The sequence below is a fragment of the Ornithorhynchus anatinus genome, chromosome 1 (assembly GCF_004115215.2).
Source record: "Ornithorhynchus anatinus isolate Pmale09 chromosome 1, mOrnAna1.pri.v4, whole genome shotgun sequence".
In the NCBI taxonomy this organism is placed as follows: Eukaryota; Metazoa; Chordata; class Mammalia; order Monotremata; family Ornithorhynchidae; genus Ornithorhynchus; species Ornithorhynchus anatinus.
In genome coordinates, this window is record NC_041728.1 from 108,264,675 (window position 1) to 108,288,606 (window position 23,932).

A 23,932-nucleotide genomic window follows, 5' to 3' on the forward strand; every position below is an offset into this window, starting at 1 on the left:
ACAGTGGAAAGTGGGGTGATGTGGGGTGTAAAGGAGGGGGAAACTGAAAGATAAGAGACAGGGGTGAAATCCCCTGACCCAAGAACAATGGCGGTGTCCTTGACGAATTATCTTCCGCTGTCGACACCCATACCCAGGAAGCGGAGAAATACCTTGCAGTCCTCTTTGCGCTGCTCCTGGAACTGTTCAGTGCTAAACGCTGTGGCTGCCGGACTCAGTGAAAGGTGGAGGCGTGGGAAGAAGGGGATACGCAATTGGAGGCTGGGCGTCAATCTGAGATCGTATGGTCCCACCCCACCCGGGGTGGAATTATTTAGGTCGAACTTGGATTCAACCGTTTTCATTTTATAGTTCAAGTCAGTTTCTTTAGAATAAAAGTTTAGAAATATTAAAACCTCTATGTAAAAATAAACATCTGTCAAAAGTACCTAGTAAGACCGTTTAAACTATGGTATTATTCAGTCATTTGGCTAAGATCCAGTCTCTTCAGGAAGACAATAGAAGGCTTCCACATGAAGCATAGAGACCTTTGCTTTCTGCAGGCCGCCGAGTACGGGGAGATCTAGAAATCCCTCAGGGTCGACCGGATCATTTACATTCCCTTAGCTCCCTACCTTGCCCACTCTTAGGTCACTGAACCGAAGAGAGATACAAAATAAGGACGATACTCATTTAAACCAGAGTACCGCAGGACATTTTGTTCAGAGCTACTTCATCAGGAGAGTGCTGGTTTTTCTGTCTTTTTTTTTTTTAAATGGTATTTTAAGGGGTTATTATATGCCAGACACTGTACTAAGTGCCGGGGTAGATAAGCGCTCAGTATAGTGCTCTGCACAATAAGCGCTCAATAAATACGGTTGGGTAAATCCAAGATAATCAGGTTGGACACGGTCTATGACCCACCCGGGGTTCACAGTAATTAGATCAGATATAGACCCTCTCTCACATAGGGTTCATAGACTAAGAGGGAGGGAGAACAAATACTGAATCCCCATTTTACAGATGAGGAAACAGAGGCACAGAGAAGTTAAGTGAGCGGTGAATTCCGGATTGGAATCCAGGTCTCTGGATTTGGTCCTGGGTTCCTGCCACTGAACCATACTGCTCCTTAATTCTCTCTCCCTTCCCCAACTACTCTCCTCTTCCCCCGCCCACTCCCCCAGCCAGTCCCCCTGGACTTTCTGCCTGCCTCATTGGTCAGAAAGGCCCCATATATGCGTGCAGGTGATCTGATACCACAAGAAAGATCTGGAAGACTACAGATAATTGGGAGTCGGCCGAAATAAAGAACAAGGTTTTAGAGTACCAGCACAGAAATCAGAATTACCAAACACTGACAGTACAAACAAAATTCAAAGTGCCAAAGCTTCAATTTATCCCCTCCTTGATGCTTGGGGGGAATGAAGGAAAAAAACAAGTTTGAAAGAAACGACAATCACAAAAAACGGGTAAAAAGTCCCCAAGGAGACCACATTTTATGGATTTAACTATGCCTTAAAACTTGGAGGCTTTCCCAAGCTAGGTTCAGAAAGCTCATTTTGGACAAAAAACCCACAAGACGAACAAACAAAGAACGAGTAAAATCCAAGTCCTTAAAAGTTTAGTGCAAGTTTTGGGTGACAAGGGAATCAGAAGGGTGATGAGCAACAGCAACGGTTTTTGGGGAAAACAGAGCTTCTCTGCTTCTTTGTAGAACAGGTGGGTGTGAAGAGAAAGAAAAGAAAGGCGGTTTGGACAGGTGTGGAGAAAAGAACTGCTTCTCTGCTACTAACACCTCGTTTAGCTTCTCCAAACTAAAAAAAAAAATAAATCACACTTTATGAGATCGCTGGGAATGTTTTCAGTTGTAAAAGGTCCATTAGAACACTCCCGATGGATTTGTACACACAGAAAATGCTGGTCCCACTGGCTAGGACCGGTTAGACATTGACCTTAAGACTAAGTCCAAGAAATACGGAAAATAGGAAAGAGAAAGCAGAAATGAAATTATTCTGAAAGGCACATTTAACAAGGAAGCAGCATGGTCTAGTGGAAAGAGCATGGGTCCGTGAGCCGCAGGACCTGGATTCTATTCTCCTGGCTCTGTCGCTTGCTTGGTGGGTGACCTCTGGGCAAGTCACAACTTCTCTGGGCTTCGGTTTCCTCATCTGTCAAAAGGGGATGAAGTATCTGTTTTCTCTCCTACTTAGACTTAGACCGTGAGCCCGATGTGAGATAGGGACTATGCTCGACGCGATTATCTTGTATCTACCCCATCATTCGGTACAACGTGTGCACATAATAAACCCTCAACAAATACCACAGTTATTAAACTGAGCTCATATTTTGATATGGAACATTTTAACGATTATGGCTTAGAAAACTATCAAATGGTTATGTTGCTTCAGAAGAGATACGACATTTTTGGCATGGAAATCTTTCCTTTTCTATAGTATGCGGACTTGAAAACTCATACAAAGTTGAAGATGCAAGTGACAGAACCTGAATTTCATTGAGTTGCACCTGCACGTGGTTCAGTCCAGCAGTATCATGTTCCAGAAATAAATGAGCTTTAACGTAAAATTGGTCTCCGGTAAGTGAAAGAAAAAATGAGACTCCAAAGTAATAATGGAGCGATCAGATAGCAGCAGGAAGATTTGTGGAAAGCGACGGGTGCGTTTCTGTGTTCTTCTGTTTCGTAAGCGTAAACTCCAAAGGAAAGTTTTGTTCATGAGGTATTGTTGCCTTATCAATGTAAAGATTTGACTGAATAGAAAACAATTTTTCAAAAATACAGAATTCTTCCACGTAGTGTGTGTTAATACCAGTTCATAGAACGTTGAACCGCCTTCATCCAGTTTTGCATGTTATGTTCATATTCTTTCCATTTCTTCTGTGGCTCAAAAACCATTTCACTTTTCCTCAGATTCTTCAGCTCTTCTTTGTCAGACCAAAATCCTAAAAAACACAAACTTGGTTGACAAATGCCGCATCGACATAAATGAGAAAGGAACTTCAAAACACTTAAATGGCAGCTAAAGAAAACTCCGGTAAATTTCTGATTATCCACATCGTGGAACATCTGCACATTTTCTCCTCCAACCTTATTCCTGGTCAACTACTGGCAATGTACAGCCAGCTCCAGGGTGGTTTTCAATCTGTAAATATATTCCTGGGTTTGCATTCACATACTCACTCAATCCTGCTTGAAGGAAAGCAGTAGCATTCATTCATTCAATAGTATTTATTGAGCGCTTACTATGCGCAGACCACTGGACTAAGCGCTTGGAATGTACAATATGGCAACAGATAGAGACAATCCCTGCCCAATAACGACTCACAGTCTAAACTGGGGAGAAAGGCAGCAAAGCCAAACAGAACAAAACAAAACAAGGCAACATCATCAAGATAAATAGAATCAAGGAGATATACACCTCATTGTCAAAATAAATAGCGTAATAAATAATATATACAAATGAGCACAGTGCTGAGGGGAGGGGAAGGGGGAGAGGAGAAGGTGTGTGTGTGGGGGGAGGGAGAGCAAAGGGAAAAGGGGGGTTCTTCCAGAATGGTTCTGTTTGTAGAACGCAAGCAACCTCAGTATCCTAAATGGAACCATTCCCTTAAGGAATCACATTCCGGTACTGGACAAATCTATGCCATTTTTCATAGGGCCACGTTTCTTTTTTTTCTTTTAAATGGCATTTGTTAAGCGCTTACTATGTGCTAAGGCCTCCACTAAGCTCCGGGGTAGACATAAGCTAATAAGGTTGGACACAATCCACGTCCCACATCGGGCACACACAGTCCTAATCCCCACTATGTACCAGGTACTGTACTAAATGCTGGGGTAGACAGAGATAATCAGGTCAGACACAGTCCCTATCTCGAGTAAGACTCGCGGTCTAAGGGGGAGGGAGAACAGGTATTTAATTCTCATTTAGTGGAGGAAACTGAGGCATAGCAAAGTGATATGACTTGCCCAAGGTCATAAAACAGGCAAATGGCAGAGCAGGGAGTAGAACCCATGTTCCCTGACTCCCAGCCCGGTGGTGTTTCCCCTAGGCCATGTAGCTTCTCTTAAAGAAGGACGGAAAGGGTCACAGCCCAAAGCCGCAATGACTTTGCCTGAGTTTATTTCCTCATCAACAGCCTCACCACACCACCATCACTTAATACTTTAAATGGGCATTTACCTTCAAGAGCACATGGAATCTAACTCTTTTTCTTCCATTTACTTTTTTGTTTTCGGTTATGTTTGCCGTGGGGTGCTGCCCTTTAATTTTTTGCTTTGTTTTTCCTCTTCGCTGTTTACGGACAAAGAGAAAAAGATCCCCTCCAACCCTTAATCAATCCATCAAATGTATTTACTGAGCGATTTTTACTGTGCGCAGAGCACTGTACTAAGTGCTTGGAGAGTACGACATAATAGGGTTGCTAAAGCTCCACCCGAGTTCCAAGCTCAACCAATGGCTTACGGCTTGGGCAAGTGCACCAGAACCTGCACTTGATGAGGTCTCGCTAAACTACTCTGCCAATGATCACAACCCAAACCTGCCTCCTTGTCAGTCTTGCTGTTGCTGGGCAAAGAGGGACCGAGGGAGACAGTGTGGATGGTTCAGTACAAAGCGTCCAGACTACTGCAAACACAAATCAAGGTTGTAACAATAATAACGATAATGATGGCGTTTGCTAAGTGCTTAGTACGTGCCAAGCATTGGGTAGATACAAGGCAATTAGGTTGTCCCACGTGGGGCTCACAGTCTTCACGCCCATTTTCCAGATGAGGTAACAGGCACAGAGAAGTTAAGTGACTTGCCCAAAGTCACAGAGCTGATAAGTGGCAGAACCGGGATTCAAACCCATGATCTCTGACTCCCAAGCCCGGGCTCTATCCACTGAACCACACTGCTTCTCTGGATTATAATCCTCCAGTATACTAGTAAGAGTTGGGAGTTTGGAGAAGCAGCATGGCCTGGTGGAAAGAGCACGGGCCTGAGAGTCAGTGGAGCTGGTTTCCAATCCCAGCTTGGCCGCTTGCCTGCTGTCTGACCTTAGCCAAGTCACTTTAGTAATGTTGGTATTTGTTAAGTGCTTACTATGTGCAGAGCACTGTTCTAAGCGCTGGGATAGATATAGGGTAATCAGGTTGTGCCACGTGAGGCTCACAGTCTTAATCCCCATTTTACAGACGAGGTCACTGAGGCGCAGAGCAGTTAAGTGACTTGCCCACAGTCACGCAGCTGACAAGTGGCAGCGCCGGGATTCGAACCCATGACCTCTGACTTCCAAGCCTGTGCTCTTTCCACTGAGCCATGCTGCTTCTACTTCTACCTGCCTCAGTTACCTCATCTCTAAAATAGGGATTAAATCCTCCTCCCTCCGATTTACACGGTGAGCCCTTTGTGAAACAGGGAGTGTGTCCAACCTAATTATCTTGTGTCTTGAGAAGCAGCATGACAGGGTGGAAAGAGCAGGGACCTGGGAGTCAGAGGACCTGAGTTCTAATCCTGGATCCGCCATTCACCTGCTGTGTGACCTTGGGCAAGTCACTTAGCTTTTGTGGGCCTCTGTTGCCTCATCTATAAAAATGGGGATTAAGGCTGCGAGTGCCAACTAGGATGTGGGCTGTGTCCAACACCAATTAGCTTCAATCTTCTCCAGAGCTTAGTACAGCGCTTGGCACATAGTAAGCACTTAACCAATACCATTGAAAAAAATATATCTGCTCCAGTGCTTAGAACAGTGCTTGACAAATAGTAAAGGCAATGGCCCTCAGAGTCTTGCATGATGCCCATCACTGGGCAGGGATTGTCTCTATCTGTTGCCGAATTGTACATTCCAAGCACTTAGTACAGTGCTCTGCACATAGTAAGCGCTCAATAAATACTATTGAATGAATGACAGCAGGAACCCACACACTCCTTAGTGATGTACAGCAGTGTAATCACACTACTTAGACTTGAGGGCCATCATGCCTCTTCTTATTCAGCTAAAAAGATGGTGGTGGTGAAGTTTGGCTCACTCACCAAGTCAAAGCATTGAACTGAGCTTTCCAATTTGATCCCCTGTGAAAGGATGGGTTATTTCCACCATTCTACATCAGTGCCTATACAAGTTTGAAATCCCCCTGACAATGAAATACCAGGAGAACGGTGCTGCAGTATAGACCAGGACTCCGTAGGCTTTCAGGGATCTAAATAATAGAATGATTACATTGCTAAACTACTCTGGTTTGAAATAAACCCTATGTACCGCAAAGAGTTTTAAAAAAAATCCTGTCTTTTCAAAGTGTATACATACCAACAGCAAGACCAGCTAAAAATGCAGCTCCTAGACAAGACATGTCTACTTGGGCAGGCCGGTCTATCTTCTCGTTAATTAAATCACTAGTCATCTGCATCACAAAACTATTGTTACAAACTCCTCCATCTGCCCTGTGGAAAAGGAACAAAAGGTCCAATAGTAAACATCTGTACCGATGGCGATAGTCAAAGAAGTATTCTAACTGAAAGTACTCTTATAACGACTTGGTTTTTACGGCCTAATATCATTCAAAATCCTATCTCACAATTCACTGCCACGTGTGACGGGACAAGAGAGCTTACTTGAGTTAAAAAGCAGCCAATGCACCAATACTACAATGCACCAACGCTACAATAAAGCATCTGTTGGACGCACTTCCAGGATTGCTAAAATCCCAGTCTCTACCACCACCCTCGCACAAAAGTGCTTACTATGCTGGACCGCTTTGGGGGTCATAAGACATGTTCTCCACATTTCCTCAAACTCAAGACTGGTCTCGGACTCTCCAGGAGATCTGGAGTTGCTCTAGGGACTCAAACCCAGAGCAGAGAGTGCCAAGGTAAGTTGTTCTGGTTCAGTCTACATGCCCTCGAATGAATCCAAACTGGGGGAAGCCCTGAGGAAAGACCCACACTAGAGGATTGTTTAGTTCTCAGGAACTAGGGGACGAGGCCTGCCTGAATGCTGGTGTTACTTTCATCAGCTGTCATCACCAAAGTGTTACACAACCAAAACCACCTCTATGCTCCACATAAATGTCGACTTCACTCTCTTTAAAGTCCACCAATAGCTAATTTTGCTTCCGTCTCTGAGGAGAGCGGGCCCGAGAACCAGATCCTTGTCAGGAAGCGTTGTGTCCGTTCTCCCTTCAATTCATAAACTTGGCACTGAGTGCTTAACCTCTCATTTAAGTCGATGAATGAGTTTTCCAAGAGGGATTAAGCCCATGTACCTGTCTATCCTATGTAGTTTATCAGGGTATGTTTGAGTTATTTTTATTTCCATCTTCAGTTAAAACAGAGGTGAAACCTTTATGGTCATCAGCAAAACCAGCTATAATTATAGTAAAAAGCTTGACTCCGGCTAAACCTCTGAGGGTAAATGGAAGCCTTCATCAAATAATAAACACGGCCTTTGAAAAAATGCTACATACCGAATTTTTGTAACTGGAATATGAATTTCCTTCTGCATCATCTCATACAGTTGTTTGTTTCTATGAAAAGACAGAGTAAAAGCATAAAGTAATTATACTGTACTTTAAAAATGGATAGGCCACTTACATGGCCAGGAATTTGCTTTTGTAATCTAGATTCAAGTGTAGACCAAATAAAGAGAGACAATTTGATGCTATGGAAAACAAGTAATTCACCTTCCAAAGCATGCTTTTTACTCCATTTTAATATAAAAGGGAACTCATGATGTCTAATTTAACCACAAACCAATAAATACCATTGCTGGACTTTGCTTTTCATTCAAGCATAAAGAGAAAGAGAATTGAACTAGCTAAGCCACTTCCCTTAAAAATGATAGTCATAAAGCTCAATTTCTATTAAGTAGGTGTTAAGAAAGCATTTTAAGAAACAAAAATTGCTATTATTTTGCACAGTTGAGAGGCCCATCATTACAAACACTTGAATTTGAAAAATAAAACACAGTCATCTTTTTTGTCAAATTCTTCACCAGAGAGAGGAACAAATTAATCAATTATATTTATTGAGTGCTTACTGTGTGCAGAGCACTGTACTATATGCTTGGGAGAGTATAATATAACAAACTTGGCAGACCTTTTTTGGATAATGGTATTTATTAAATGCTTACTATGCATCACACACTGGTGTAAGCACTTGGGAGGGTTATGTCCCTGTCCCACATGGAGATCACAATCTAATTAAGAGGGAGAAGTCTAAATAGCTCACGAGGAGCTTGCAGTCTAGAGGGGGAGATTGACATTAAATATAATTATGTGTTTAAGTGTTGTGGGACCAAGGGCGGGATGAATATCAGGTGTTTAGAGGGTACAGATCCAAGGGAAGGGTGACGCAGTGGGGAGAGGGAGTCGGGGAAAAGAGGGCTTAATGTCCTCTTGGAGGAGATGTGCTTTTAATAAGGCACTGAAGGTGGGGAGGGTGATGGTCCGTTGCACATGAAGGAGGAGGGGGTTCCAGGCCAGAGGCAAGACATGGGGGAGTGGTCGGCGGCGAGACAGATGAGACTGAGGTACAGCGAGTAGGTTGTCTTTAGAGGAATGAAGTGAGTGTGCTGGGTCATAGCAAGAAATCAGGAAGGTAAGAGAGGAGGGGGGCACAGCGATTGAGCGCTTTAAACGCAACATTAATAAGTTTCTGTTTGATGCAGAGGTGGAGGGGCGACCCCTGGAGGGCCTTGAAGTGGGGAAACATGGACTGAATTTTTTTTAAAAAATGATCCGGGCAGCAGAGTTAAGTAAGGACTGGAGTGGGGAGAGAATAGGAGGCGGGGGAGGTAAGCGAGGAGGCTGATGCAGTAGAGGAGGTGGGATACGATCAATGCTTGGATCGGGGTGGTGGCAGTTTGGAAGGAGCGGAAAGAATGGATTTTAGCAACGTTGGGAAAGCAGAACAACAGGATTTGGTGACAGTGAATATGTGGGTTGAGCTAAGGAGATGAGTGAAGGATGATGCCGATTACGGGCTTGTGAGTCAGAGAGGATGGTGGTGGTGTCTACAGTGATGGGGAAGGCCGGGGAGGACAGGGCCTACGCTGGTTGTAACAATTCTATTTTGGATGCAAGTTTTCAGGACCTCCCCCCGCCTCCGTGGGGAAAACTCCACCACTTCCATTGTAGGTGAAGCCCAACCAAACACTCATCGATTGGTTTGGAGTTTCAAACCAACTTTTTTTAAGGAGGAACCAGAAGAGAAGGGCGTGGGCCTGGTCCAGGAACGAGGGGACTTTGAGAAAATTCTAGGTCAAGTGGAGCACTATTAGTTTAACTACCACAATTATTCACATAATAGCTTTCACCACATAACTCGCCCCTCCAACGATTCTGAGGAAGAAACAGAAGTTTTGAGGGGGAAATGTAGGGTCAGGACACCATGGAATATAAATTCAAATGGCAAAGTTTCCTTTTTGAAGTGTGCATGACTGGGTAGGGAGAAAAGGGAGTGGAGGTTAATTTAATTCACTGAATGTCTATTGTACGGGTCCCTTGGAAAAGTACAACAGGCATACCCTCTTATCCTTCTTTTTCTTCTCCTTTTCCTCTCCTCTTCTTCTCCTGCTTCTCTGATGCTGCACTTATTAACTCCCTGTATACCAGCCTCTCCCCTGTTTTGGGCTTGTAAAAATTATGCGAAAAGTGGGGCAACTGGGCAAGTAAACTGAATCGGAGATTTCGGAACAAGAGCTCCAAAAGTAAATGTTGCAACCTCACCCAGGTGGCTCGTATTCGAAGCCACAGTAACCTGACAGTAGCTTTTTGTCCAATGCTTTGCACACAGTAAGCGCTCAATAAATACAGTTGAATGAACAAATGAATGAAAGACTAAAGTTGAAAAGAATGTGATAAATGGCATGCACTTGATACCTGAAAGCTATAGCCTCCAATATGGCTCGTACAAGATGGCATTTATTGGTGGAAGCCTTCAGACCCATGAAAGAGGCACACGCACATGGGTCATTTAATGGCACCTAAAATGAAAAAAAGATACAAGTGAATTAATAAGTCTCTTCTCTAGACTTTGGGACAGAATTCAAAGAGTAAGAAACGAAATAACTTGCACACGACGGGGGAGCCATCTGAGAGACAAAGCATAAAGATAACAGGGTAAAGCTAGTTTACGTGTCCTGTTTCAAGATCAAAAATAAAAGGCCATCCTTGGACAGTTTGTATTTTTGATAATGTCTACTATCAGCCTGCATTCATGTTTGATCCAACCCACATTGGTAGGGGAATGGGGCAGAGGAAATGTCTTTTGGAATAGGCAGTGTCTATAAGCAGTGGGAGCTGGAGAAAAGAATGCCTCCTTTTCCTTGGCAAGATGCCAAAGTGGAAGTCTAGCCTTATTGAAGGCATATCTCCTCCAAGAGGCCTTCCCAGACTAAGTCCTACTTTCTTCATCTCTCATTCTCTTCTGGGAGACCCTGACGACTTGCTCCTTTTGCCCTTGCCCCCTCCACCCACGGCACTTCTGTATATATCTATAATTTTTATTTTTATCGATGTCTGTCTCCCCACCCACCCTCTCCCCACCCACCCCCACACCACTCCCCAACACTCTGAGCTCCTTGTGGGCAGGGATTGTCAATGTTTATTGTTGTATTGTACTTTCCCAAGTGCCTAGTTCACTGCTCTGCACATAGTAAGGGCTTAACCAATATGATTGAATGAATGAATGAATGAATGAATGAATGAATAGGCCATTGATACCACTGAAACCCCAGACTGAGCTTCCCCTTTTCCCTCTGCTCCCTCTGCTGCCTCTCTGCCCCCCCCCTCCCCTCAGCTAAGCCCCCTTACCCCCTTCGCCCCTTTCCCTCTGCTCCTCCCCCCTCCCTTCCCCTCCCCTCAGCACTGTGCTCATTTGCTCATTTGTATATATTTTTATTACCCTATTTATTTTGTTAATGAGAGGTACTTCCCCTTGATTCTATTTATTGCTATTGTTTCTGTCTGTCTCCCCCGATTAGATTGTAAGCCCATCAATGGGGAGGGATTGTCTCTATCTGTTGCCGAATTGTACATTCCAAGTGCCAAGTACAGTGCTCTGCACATGGTAAGCGCTCAATAAATACTATTGAATGAATGAATGGATATGAAATGGATACAGCCCAGAGAGAGAAGGTAGAAGGCAAATCCAACTGATATTGTACAGAGAATACAAGGTGACTTTCTGAGGTCAAGAGAATTTAATATTTAATAATAATTTGATAATTGTATTTGTTTAGCACTATGTGCCAGGCACTGTACTAGGTGTTGGTGTGGATATAAGCAAATCAGGTTAGACATAATCTCTGTCCCACATGGGGCTCACAGTCTTAATCCCCATTTTACAGATGAGGGAACTGAGTCACAGAGAAGTTAAGTGAACTGCCCAAGGTCACCCAGCAGACAAGCGGCAAAGCTGGGATTGGAACCCAGGCCTTTCTGACTCCCAGGCCTGGGCTCTATCCACCATGCCACGATGCTTCTCTTTTTTATGGAATGATGCAAAGATATTTTTTAAACCAAATATAACTTCAGAAACTGAAACTATCCTCCTCTTTCAAATTTAATGAAAATAAGTTTGCTAAGCTACTGGTTACCCATTGAGTTTTCTTTTAGAAGTTTCATTTCTAACTTTATTTGTCGCCTATCTCAAGGGATAAAAAAACACTTTCAAGATGACTCCCTACTCTATAAGACTTGCATATTAACTTTACATACTACAAACTGCATTTTCATCCACTAGAACAACTTTCAGATTTTTGCCTTAAAGAGGTTTTATTCTCAGTCATACTCTTGAAAAGAAGAATATTCAACATGCACTCATTTAATCTGAAAAATGTTCTGCATCTTAGCAGGAAACACGGTGATTCTCCATTTAACTATGAATTCAATTTGGCATCCGTTAAATTTATGGTTACTAATCAATCAACTGAATTCATTTAGCGCTTGCTATGCAGAGAGAACTGCTGACCTTCAAAAAGGTGTGCCTTCTATATTGAGATACTTAATGCTTATTAAATAAAGAAAAAGCTGAAATGAGAATTTGGTGGGGGGGGCTTACTCTGCATGAGAAATAGTATTAGTATTTACTGTGCAGTGCACTAAACCAGGGGCTTCGGAAGGACAAAACAAAGAAATGAAACATTCCCTGCCCACAAGGAGCTTACACTTCAATGGGAGAGACAGACATAAAAACATTTTTAAAGGAGTAGTCAATGGAATTAACAGACATACAAGAGAGCTGAGGATGGATTTATATAACTTTGTAAGTGCTTCAGCTGGCTGACCACTGTTTTCTCCATTTTGCGAGCCCTTCTAAAATCACACCTCCTCCAGGAAACTTTTCCTGATTAATCTCTCCTCTTCTTTAGGCTGTAAGTTTGTTGTGGACAGAGAATGCACCTGCCAATTCTGTTAATATTATACTCTCCCAAGTGCTTAGTACAGTGCTCTGCACATAACAGGCACTCAATAAATACCACTGAGTCATCTCCCCATATTCATCCTCCATTCTGGGTCACCTATGCATTTAAATCTGTAACTACGCACTCTGTTACTCACCTCACCTCCACCACACTTTAGTACATAACCTTCTACCCTGCTGCTTTCCCTTTTTCTATTTTATTTTACTGTCCCCAGCTAGGTTGTAACCTACTTGAAGTTCAGCAAGGATCATGTCTATCTACTCTACTGTACTCCTCCAAATGCCTAACACAGTTCTCTGTGCATGGTAAGTGATCAAAAAATACTATTGACTGACTGATTGGTGGGTTTATTTTATGTGGCTCAAGGTGGTGGGATATATAATCTGGAAAGATCTGTGAGAGAAGATGGAATTTTAGGAGGACTTTGAATATGGGGAAGGAGGGAAGGAGTTCCCAGCTGTGGAAAGAGAACCAGTGAGAGGATGGAGGCAGGAGAGTTGGGAGTGGGGTACAGCTAGAAGGTCTGGGGAGGAAAGGAAATAGTAAGTTGGAAAATACTGGTGAAGAGAAAAGATGGGGAAGGAGGGATGAGAGGGTGGAGCGCTCTGAAGTCAAATGTGAGGAGGTTTTGACTGCAGTGGGGTAGGGTGGAGGCAAGACTGGTGAGGAGGCTTCTCCTAGTACAATGAGAGTTAGAGAGCTTACTGTATGCACAGCAAGCAAGCAATCAATGGTATTTATTGAGGTCTCACTGTGCACATTCTACCAGGCAATTGCATTTATTGAGTGCTGACTGTGTGCAGGGCACTCTACTAAGTGCTTGGGAAGTACAGTATAACAATAAAACAGACATTTCCTGCCCACAGTGATCTTATAGTCTAGAGGAGGAGACAGACAATATAAACAAATAAATGACAGATATGTACATAGTAATAATAATAATGTTGGTATTTGTTAAGCGCTTACTATGTGCAGAGCACTGTTCTAAGCGCTGGGGTAGGTAGAGGGTAATCAGGTTGTCCCACGTGAGGCTCACAGTCTTCATCCCCATTTTACAGATGAGGTAACTGAGGCACAGAGAAGTTAAGTGACTTGCCCACAGTCACACAGCTGACAAGTGGCAAAGCTGGGATAAGTGCTGTGGGGCGGGGAGGGGAGATGAATAAAGGAATGAAGTCAGGGCAATGCAGAAGGGAGTTGAAGGAAAAGAGGACTTAGTCAGGGAAGACCTCTTGGAGGAGATGTGCCTTTAATAAGCAATAGACATGTTCCCCACCCAAAAGGAGCTTATAGTTTAGAGGGGGATACAGACATTAAAATATATTACAAATATGTACATAAGTGCTGTGGGGCTGAGGATGGAATGATAATACTACTACTACTAATAATAATTAAGGTATTTGTTAAGCCCTTACTATGTTCCAGGCACTATACTAAGCACTGGAGTGGATACGCGCAAATCAGGTTGGACCCAGTCCCTGTCAAACACAGGGCTCTCAGTCTCAATCCCCATTTTACAGATGAGGTAACTGAGGCACAGAGAAGTAAAGTGACTTGCCCTAGGTCACAAATCAGATAAGTGGCAGAGCAGGGTTTAGAACCCTTGACCTTCTGACTCCCAGGCCTGTGCTCTATCCACTATGCCAAGCTGCTTCTCTGAATCTAAGTTAAAAATCAAAGTGCAAGGATGATGCAGAAAGGAGTGGGAGATGGGGAAATGAGGGTTCAGTCAGGGAAGGCCTCTTGGAGGAGGTGGGATTTTCATAAGGCTTTGAAGGTGGGGAGACTGATTATCTGTCAGATATGAAGGGGGTGACAGTCCCAGGCCAGAAGCAGTACAAGCGCAAGGGGTCAGCAGCGAGATAAATGGCGAGGAACAGTTCAAGGAATGAAGTGCTCGGGTGGGCGCCTAACCAGAACTACATGTGTTTACACTTAAAGTTTCATTTATGTGCACAGTGAATTTTGATTTTTTTCTTCTCATAAAAGAATTCTCAAATGCACAGTTATTTGTAAGGCTTACGGTGAAAACATTCTGCATTTGCAAATGCTCTACTTGACTGACAGTCTCCCATTTCAATTATTTTAGTCAAATTGCAAACCAAATGTGGTTACCTCCATGGGAGTTGGGTATCCTTTTTTGTTGGTATTTGAGCAGCATTTTATATCTGAGACAGGAATGACAACAAAGTCATAAATCCCCACTCAGGCCTATTACACTTGTAAGGACAATTACTCTCCCCACCTTCAAAGCCTTATTGAAGCACGTCTCCTCCAAGAGGCCTTCCCTGACTAAGCCCTCTTTTCCTTTTCTTTCACTGCCTTCTATGTCACCCTGACTTGTTCCCTGTATTCACCCCCCAACCCAGCTCCACAGCACCTACGTACATATTCATTCCAAGCGCTTAGTACAGTGCTCTGCACACAGTAAGCACTCAATAAATACGATTGAATGAACGAATGAATATCCATAATTGATTTATTTATGTTAACTGTCTCCCCCTCTAGACTGTAAGCTCATTTTAGGCAGGGAATGTGTCTACCAACTCCGTTATTTTGTACTCTCCCAAGCGCATAGTTCAGTGCTCTGCACACAGAAAGCTTTCAATAAATATGACTGATTGAGATGTAATCTGCCAGAAACCAGAGACAGAAATTCTCAGTATTAAGTGGTTAACATGGCACTTTCCTAGAACAGGTGTTATCCATAAGGCCCTACATAAATCTTACCCTTGGCTGAAAGCAATTACCAGCCTAACCTCCCTTCCGTAATTTCAAATTGATAAAGTATTCTTCTCTTGTTCTCTAAACTATGGAAAATACGTCAGTTGCTACCTTTCACCCTGAAAACCGGTGAGATGAAATCACTGCACGGAGTTAAGCTCAGCTCTTGGAAATGAATAAGACTTAATATTCTTCTGCGTGACTATTTTGAAAACGAATGAAAAGGATATAAAATGCAAAACCTGATGCCTGGAGTGCAGAGTCCTTTTAAATTTTTCTAGATTAATTTTAAGATGATCAGAGCCTACTTCCTAGAGCAACTGCGGCTGAGGATTTTTTTTGCTTTCGGGGGGAGGTGGATTTGAGGGTGATATAAGGATGAAAGGAGAGGGAGAAAGCCTTTACCTTCCAATAACATGGGAAGTGGGAATAAACTTTAGAGGCTAGAATGCCCTTGCCAACCATTTAATTCTAAATAGTACACATTTCCTAAAGCACTGTTACTGAAGATATATTGGTATGTCTATCATTCGAATAGAGAAGTAATATCCTGAGTCTTAAAAAGTCATAAGGTGTGTTTAATATTAGAAAATCAATTCCTTTAAGAGCCTTGTTTTGGAAGGAAGAAATGCAATTTTTAATGTATCCATGAGGGCAAAGGCAAAAATGTATAAAAAAATATTTTTTAAAGGTTCAGCATATGTCTTTAGGACAACAAATGAAGGAATTTTCTCAATAAGAGTATCCTACCAACCTTTCAGCCTGGATAACAAATTGATTTCCTTGTAAAGTACAATGCTCTGAAGTAGTATGGGGCTGTACTGCTCAGTGTCCCCGCTGTTCATTTCTAGGATCAGAATGTGTTTCATGGGTTGTAGCAAATTCCCAAGGGGCTATAACTTTGAAGAGATCCTAGGCCAGTCCTAAAAACCAGATGGCTATTCAAGCAGTTTTAAGAAAGCATCTTAAAGCCCCAGGGTGACTAATTAAGACCAGAATTAGACTCCCCAGCCAGAGATTTACCTAAACCACTCTCCTGTTAGAGGAGTAAGCAGAAGCAGGGTTTTTCTGGGGAGGCAAGAAGATGTGTCTAGTGGGTGACCCTTGGGATGTGCATGTTGTTTGGAAAAGTATACCTTTTCATTTCTTACCTGCAAGCCACTAAAGGATGGGACAAAATACACTCCTGCAGAACTGCATAAACTTTTGGCCATTTTATCAGTCTCAGCTGCATCTGTGAAAAGATCTGCAAAATGGGAAACGGGAAAACAAAACTTAATTATACAGCATCTGTAGCCCTATCCTTACCAAGTTAAAATATTCCTACAAATTCCCACAAGCTCCCTACAAACAACACTTGATCCCTTTCATTCACTCAGGTGGAAAGTAAGTCACGAAGAAAACTCTAGGAACGGAGTGTTCATTCGAGGGACCGGGAAGTAAAGGGGCAACTTCACGAGGTTCTTAGAGAATAGCTCATTACAGAAAATAACTAGCTGTTCTCTACACCACCCCCACACAAACCTATCAGACCAAAGCTCTTTCCACATTCACAACCCTCCTAAAATGCCCCCATTTCCTCCTACAGGCCTTCCCCAACTAATTCCCAAACATCAGTCATTCCTAGCATATATGTATTCATCTATACCCATCCTCAGTTTTTTACAGCTCTCTATTCAGTTGTTCATTTAATTATTTTGATCATTCTATAGAGATTGTTTCGTCTGCCTCATTAGAATGTAAGCGCCATGTGGACAGGGAACAGGTCACAGATCTGTTTGAATTAGGATACTTAAAACAAAAACCTACCACTGCGAGGGACTGCCTTTGCAAATGAGATCAACATTTTTTGGGAGGAACCACAGGTTAGGGAGATTAGAGGTTAGTCAGGAAAGTATTCTTGGAGTAGATATGATTTCAGTACGGTTTTGAAGATGGAGAGAGTGGTGGTCTTCTGGATATGAAAAGGGAAGGACGGAGTGATCAAAGGGTTGATATTAAGAAAGATGAGATCAAGGTACAGAGGGTAGGTTGGTGTCAGGAGCAAAGTGTGTGGGCTGGGTTGTAGTGGGAGAGAAGTGACTGAGTGATAAATGAGAGTGCCTGGAAGCCACAGGTGAGGGTGCTTAGTACAGTGCTTTGTACACAGTAAGTCTTCAATAAATAACACTGATTGATGAGCTTCAGTTTGCTGTGGAGATGGATGGGACACCACTGGAGGTTTTTCGAGGATTGGGGGCACTTGTGCAGAATGACTAAAACTCTCAGGCTTTGACACCCTCTCTACATATGCCAACCCCAACAACAGAACCCAGAGTTTAGGCAGACTGGCAGCAAGGTGGAGAGAGGAGTGCAAGGGAGTCACTCTCAGAAGCAGCTGATTCCCAGTGACAATCAGGAGACACATGGGACACGGTCTCACAGTTGGCTCAAGCTAAGATGTTCTGCCCTACCACGAACTGCAACCAAAAAATCCTACCAGCTACTTCCCCTCATTTTATGGGCTATGAAGTCAGGTGTAATTAGTGCAGCCAAGACAGAATTACAGTCCACAGGCAATGGAACAACCTGAGAGAAGATGAATAGTCATTCAATAAATCCAATCATGGGCAACCACCATTAGTGACAAGTCAGTTTACCCTATAATCATTCATCATTAAATGTCAAGGTACTAACCAGGAAAGGAGAAGAACAGCATTTCACGTTTCCAACAAGGGACTTAAAAGCATATTATAAAGGGTAACAACTCTACTGGAAAGAGGGCACCGATCTGTACATTCCAGGTGCTTAGTACAGTGCTCTGCACATAGTAAGCGCTCAATAAATACTACTGAATGAATGAATGAAGATAACTTTTTCCAGCTAGAACTCCAGGAAAGTGAATACACCGGAGCTTGAGGAAGATTTCCGGTTCAATGCACCTTCATTAGCATGTCTTTTTTAAGAGAAAAAGAGGTGAAAAAGCTAAATCACATGAAGGGAACATTCTTAGAAACTCAGGTCAGTGAGGAAGCTGAACCATTTGTCATGCTGGAATATGTCAAGGGGTTCCCTTTCATCAGATCACAGGAGCCTCTAGACTGTAAGCTCATTATGGGCAAGGAATGTCCGTTATATTGTTCTCTTCCAAGCGCTTAATACCTTACTCTGCACTCAGAGCTCAATAAATACAATTGACTGACTGACAGATTACCACATCACTCGGTGTCTCATCATCCCCTCCTCTCCAGCTCCTCTGCAGCAACCCCCAAGCATCCCCTTACACTGGACCTCTGGGAGAGCCAATCCCCTCCCCAATGCCATTTTTCCAGGACTCCCACCAACCCCTCCTTTTCCATCCGGGAGAGTAAAGGGCAGTGGAAGCATGAGACCTTCTCACTGCCGTGATTGGGACTGCGACTGAGCCACAAGGAGTTCCAAAGTCTGCTCATCTAGCCACAACGCCTATCCCTCTCCTTGTACATATCACAGTCCTTGCCTTTCATGTAGCTGTTTTCTTTACTGTTTCATCCCTCCACATGTGTCTGTCGCTTGTCCCCTCTTCCTTCCCTTGAGGACCAGGGACCTCCCTGTGTGTTTTTTTCCACACAGTATGATGCTCTACACCCATCAAACACTTAATAAACATCATTATTACCACTAGTTCTCCATGTGCCGGAACCAAAGGGGTGGTAGAGGAAGATTCTGGAAATGTAGTGGAGGAAAAACCAACAGGATTTGGTGACAGTTTAAATGTGGGGACTGAAAGAGAAGGGGGATTCAAGGATAACGCCATGGTTATGGACTTAAGAGGAAGTGTTGGGTTGTCAACTGTGTTGGGTGATTTCGATGAAATAAAGGAATTGGGAAGCAAGGTGAGAAATTCCATTGCGGATATACTGAACTGAGTTTCCAGTGAGGCATTCATGTAGAGCTGACCTGGGGACTAGGATCTGGAACCTCACATTTCCAGAGAAGAGAGATCAGGGCAAGTGAGATGGATTTGGAACTCATCCCATTAGGATGATTAGGAAAGATGAGTTCAGTTTTAGACCAATAGTATGCAGGAGTAGTTGGACATGCAAATTGAGATCCTGGAGACAGGAGGAGATATAACACGGGAGAGCAGAGGCAAGGTCAGGCCACTCTCTTATCATAATTGTTAGTGTTAACCCATTTACCCTGGGGCAACTCTTAAAATGGAATGATTACACTTTGAAAATAAACACAAATCTTCTTATTTGGGCTTCTCCTGGTGGAATCCCTGTCACTGGTCACCGACATTTCAGCAAATTGATCTGGACATCAAATTGGAGGGTTTCTTAAAATTCTTACCTAAACCATGAGCAAAATGTGTAAAATGTTTTTAAAGTAAACTGTGTAGAACGGGCTCAAACCCTCCAATAATAATAATAATAATGTTGGTATTTGTTAAGTGCTTACTATGTGCCGAGCACTGTTCTAAGCACTGGGGTAGACACAGGGGAATCAGGTTGTCCCACGTGGGGCTCACAGTCTTAATCCCCATTTTACAGATGAGGTAACTGAGGCACAGAGAAGTTAAGTGACTTGCCCACAGCCACACAGCTGACAAGTGGCAGAGCCAGGATTCGAACTCATGACCTCTGACTCCAAAGCCCGTGCTCTTTCCACTGAACCACGCTGCTGCAATTACCACATTGAATAAACATGGCAATCCAACCATCTGCAGTACTTGCACCTGTGCTCTCATCTTATTTTCTTACAGTTCAGGGTGCTAACACTGGATTCATGAATGGATACTGACACTTGATGAATGAGGTGTTGCATTCTCTGTGGGGAGGGTAAAAAGGGAGTGAACATGTGAGAGGCAGGTAGAGCAGAAGAAGAATTCTTGCCCAAGGCTGGAACAGAATAATAATAATAATAATGATGGCATTTGTTAAGCACTGGGGTAGATAGGAGGTAGATAAGGTTGGACAAGGTCCCTGTCCCATGTGGGGCACACAGTCTTAATCCTCATTTTACAGATGAGGGAACTGAGGCACAACGAAGTTTAGTGATTTGCCCAAGGTCACACAGCAGACAAGTGGCAGAGTTAAGATTAAAACTCGCATCCTTCTGATTCCTGGGCCCGTGCTCTTTCCACTTTGTGCACAATGGTGCTAAGACTATCTGGGGCCCTTCCATAAGCTATAAGATTTACTCACTGTCTCCATTTCCACCTGAAATTCGGCTCTGCAGGGTATTTGAAAATGTCTGTACTTTCGTGCTTGGAGTAGTTTCACATCCGTAATTTGGGTTCATACTATGTTTCTTTCCAGGAATGACTGGGGCGTTTTAAGATATTTCCCCTTCCCGATGCTCACCAAGGTTTCGGGATGTCAGGGGTCCACTGCTGAAACCCTGAACCCAATCCTGGCGTCACACTCTTCTGCCGAAGAGAGCCCTGTATTTTCTTTATCTAAACCAACTGAGATCATCGTAGGTGCTGGATGCGCGCTCTCAAAAGTAACACTGGCAGAGGGAGAATAAAGGACTTGGCTGAACTTCACAAAATGTTGTGAGAAACTATTTTTAGGTCAATTCCGCTGTCATCAATGGCATTTAACGTGCATATACTGTGAGCAGAGTACTGTATTAAGCACTTGGGAGAGTACAATATAACAGAATTGGTAAACACGTTTCCTCCCCACAGTGAACTTACAGTCTAGAGGGGGAGACAGACATTAATGGAAATATATTAGAGATATGTTTGTAAGTGCTGTGGGGCTGAGAGAGGGGAGAATAAAGGGGATAAATCCAAGTGCAAGGGCGACCCAGAAGGGAGTGGGAGAAGAGGAAATGAGGGCTTAATCGGGGAAGACCTTTTGGAGGAGATGTCTATAAGTAACGTGATCTTTTGTAAGCATGAAAAGACAGGCATTCTACAGTCAAGACTGATTGAAATCCGACATGCTCTATGATCAACTTACTTAATTCCTGAGCCCATTTAATGGCAGTTCCGGTGTCGGCTGCATTGCCTTCAGCTAAGCACACAACTTCTTGACCTATCTTCCAACCAATCAGTGGATAAAAGCCTTAAAAATTAAAATCAGACCAAAGTAAATACAAGAGAATAAAATACAGTTAATTTATCCTATAATGGGTTGTGCGCTTGAAAAATTCTACGTGAGGAAAACTTGTTCTGTAGTCCTTATGACTTGAATGACTTTAGGCACAACCATTTCTTCCAACGTCACACCACGTTTATGTAGAGCAACATGTGTTATCAGAAGAATATTTCCAGTTTCTTCCATGATATTAAATCTAGAAGGTGTACTGAAAACACACATTTTATGAGAACTGACTCTACAGAAAATGCAATTTCATTTGTCTGGAGGCGTTTATGAATAGTACTGTTTGGTCTTACATCCACTAGAAACCATATGTTAACAATTTGGAAACAAGGACTAATCAAAAAAGCTTTGCGCTAGAATTCAACTCACTTTCAAACTGGTACCAAAGATTCCTAAATCATTCCAAAATTATTGCACTTGTGAGTATATGTTTACATTCTGCTGCTTCTTCATACTTCCACTTTATTATACACAGTATATATAATTATGTAATAATTATAGTAATAATTATGGGATTTGTTAAACACTTACTATATGCCAAGCACTGTACTAAGTGCTAGGGGGAGATAAAATATAATCAGGTTGGACACAGTCCCTGTCCCACATGGGGCTCACAGTCTAAGTAGGAGGGAGTAGGATTTAATCCCCATTTCACAGATGAAGACACTGAAGCACAGAGAAGTTAAATGATTTGCCCAAGATCACACAAAAGGCAAATAGAGGAGCTACAGTGAAAACCCAGGTTCTCTGAGTCCCAAGCCTGTTATCTTTGCACTATGCCATGCCGCTTCCCATACGTTAATATTTGTCTTCCCTATTAGACTGCAAACTCCCTAAAGGTAGGGCTTGTGAATCTACTGACTCGACTGTACTCTCCCAAGCACTTAGTACAGTGCTCTGCATAGAGGAAGTGCTCAGTAAATATTGATGGACAGACAGAAAAATTCAAATAAATCACCAGAAGCTTTGTCAAAAGTCAAATTAGGTTTCAATTTTTTAAAAAATTACTCGAATAAAAGTCTCACTATAATAAAAAACACTTCTGACTGGTCACCCCTGTATTTTGAATATCAGTTTACAGCATGCAATTTCAAAACCAACTGATCATCCCTTGGAAGTTTATAATGAAAAGATGGGGCCTTCACTGAAGCTATCAAAAGTACTTAAATGTTCTGAATTATGAAAATGTCTCTGAGCCTTAGGGAAGTTCAGGTATAGCCCAAGTTATCGCAACACCTAGGGGACCAAGACATTTGAGCCAACTTTTCTGAAGTTAGAAATACCTCCCTGAGATTACTGGATTCAAACATAACATCAGGGCAAATACGATTTACTGAAGAGCTTTCCACACTTGACCTCCATTCAATGGGAGGTCTAATAGTTTTTCCTCATCCGTGTCAGATTCGACACACATTACACTTATATGTGAACGTTGACGGTGAACTCTGGCTTCACCTGCCCCTCCCCTCCCCCCATTCCTAGTGAATTCCTCAATTTGATATATATGAGGAAGTCACTTAAGTGGAGGATGCTAGAACAGATAAAAACAGCTGGCATCTGTGGATCATTCACTGGACCACTTCAGCAGTGGTCTTTAATGAGGATGACATCCTTAACACGGCTCTGCCACTTGCCTAATGTGGCACCTTGGGCAAGTCACTTAATTTCTCTGTGTCTCAGTTCCCTCATCTGTAAAATGGGGATTAAGACTGCATGCCCTATATGGGAAAGAGACTGTGTCCCCTGATTATCTTCTATTTACCGCAGTGTTTAGGACAGTGCCTGGTATACTGTAAGTGCTTTAATACCACAATTATTATTATTATTATTTACCTGAATCACATTGGAAAAAAATATATTTCAAGGATCCCTAAAGATCATTTTAAATGTAGGCCTGGATGAATAATTATATTTAACCATGTTACTGATAGCACACACCTGACAATAGTAATAATAAAAATAATAATAATGAAATTTGCTAAGTGCTTATTAAATGCCAGAGCTCTTTTCCAAGCTCCACGGTAGATACAAGATAGTCATATCAGACACAGGTCTTGCCTGACCTGTAGCTTCACAAACTAAGAGGAAAGGAGAGCTGGAATCTTATCCCCTTTTACAGATGAGGAGGCTGAAGGGACTGAAAAGTTAAGTGATTTGCCCAAGGTCACATAGGAGAACCAGACCAGGACTAGAACATCGGTCTCCTGTCTCCGAGTTCAATGCTTTTTTCAATAGGTCACGCTGCCTTGGATACTAGTAAGGAGGGAAGTTGAATGACAGAACCAAGTTCACAGAAGCCATCGGGAAATAAATTCCAAGCACTTACCTCCAACAGTCTGTTGTGGGTGGTTTCCTGTATTAATATCCATAAAGGTCCCTGTTCCCATGGTTAGTTTTACATCTCCTCGGTGAAAGCAGCATTCTCCAAACATGGCTGACTGCTGGTCAGCGACCTATATTAAATTAGAAGATAAAAACTACTGACTTAGTATCACGATTGAGCTGGGTCCAAAGCCTTTTCTTAACATTACTTCTTATACCTCTGTATCTCTGAAAGAAATCAGCAGCAAGAACAAGAAGAGGAGAAAGTACTTTGCCCCGCTCCCCCGTTCTAACCTTGTCTAAGGCCCCTCTCCCCTGTGCAAGAGGTAAAGACTATTAACTCCAGAACGATTCAATGTGGACCTCTGGGATCTCCTGAAGCACAATTCGCCTAGCCATTTGATGAATCA

The 23,932-nt window shown here is 42.8% G+C and overlaps 1 protein-coding gene across 1 annotated transcript in view; it reads right to left on the reverse strand.

The window, feature by feature from the left end:
* Window positions 1-2,300: 2,300 nt before the first annotated feature.
* The window catches only part of GK5 (glycerol kinase 5), a 75,156-nt gene continuing 53,524 nt past the window's right edge, over window positions 2,301-23,932 (reverse strand). The window contains exons 10-16 of the mRNA XM_029070447.2: window positions 23,527-23,653; window positions 21,057-21,161; window positions 16,275-16,369; window positions 9,854-9,957; window positions 7,439-7,498; window positions 6,283-6,416; window positions 2,301-2,937 (exon numbers count right to left, since the gene is read on the reverse strand). Of these exons, the coding sequence (XP_028926280.1) occupies window positions 2,798-2,937; window positions 6,283-6,416; window positions 7,439-7,498; window positions 9,854-9,957; window positions 16,275-16,369; window positions 21,057-21,161; window positions 23,527-23,653 (765 nt within the window). The 3' untranslated portion in view covers window positions 2,301-2,797. The remainder of the gene's footprint in view (window positions 2,938-6,282; window positions 6,417-7,438; window positions 7,499-9,853; window positions 9,958-16,274; window positions 16,370-21,056; window positions 21,162-23,526; window positions 23,654-23,932) is intronic.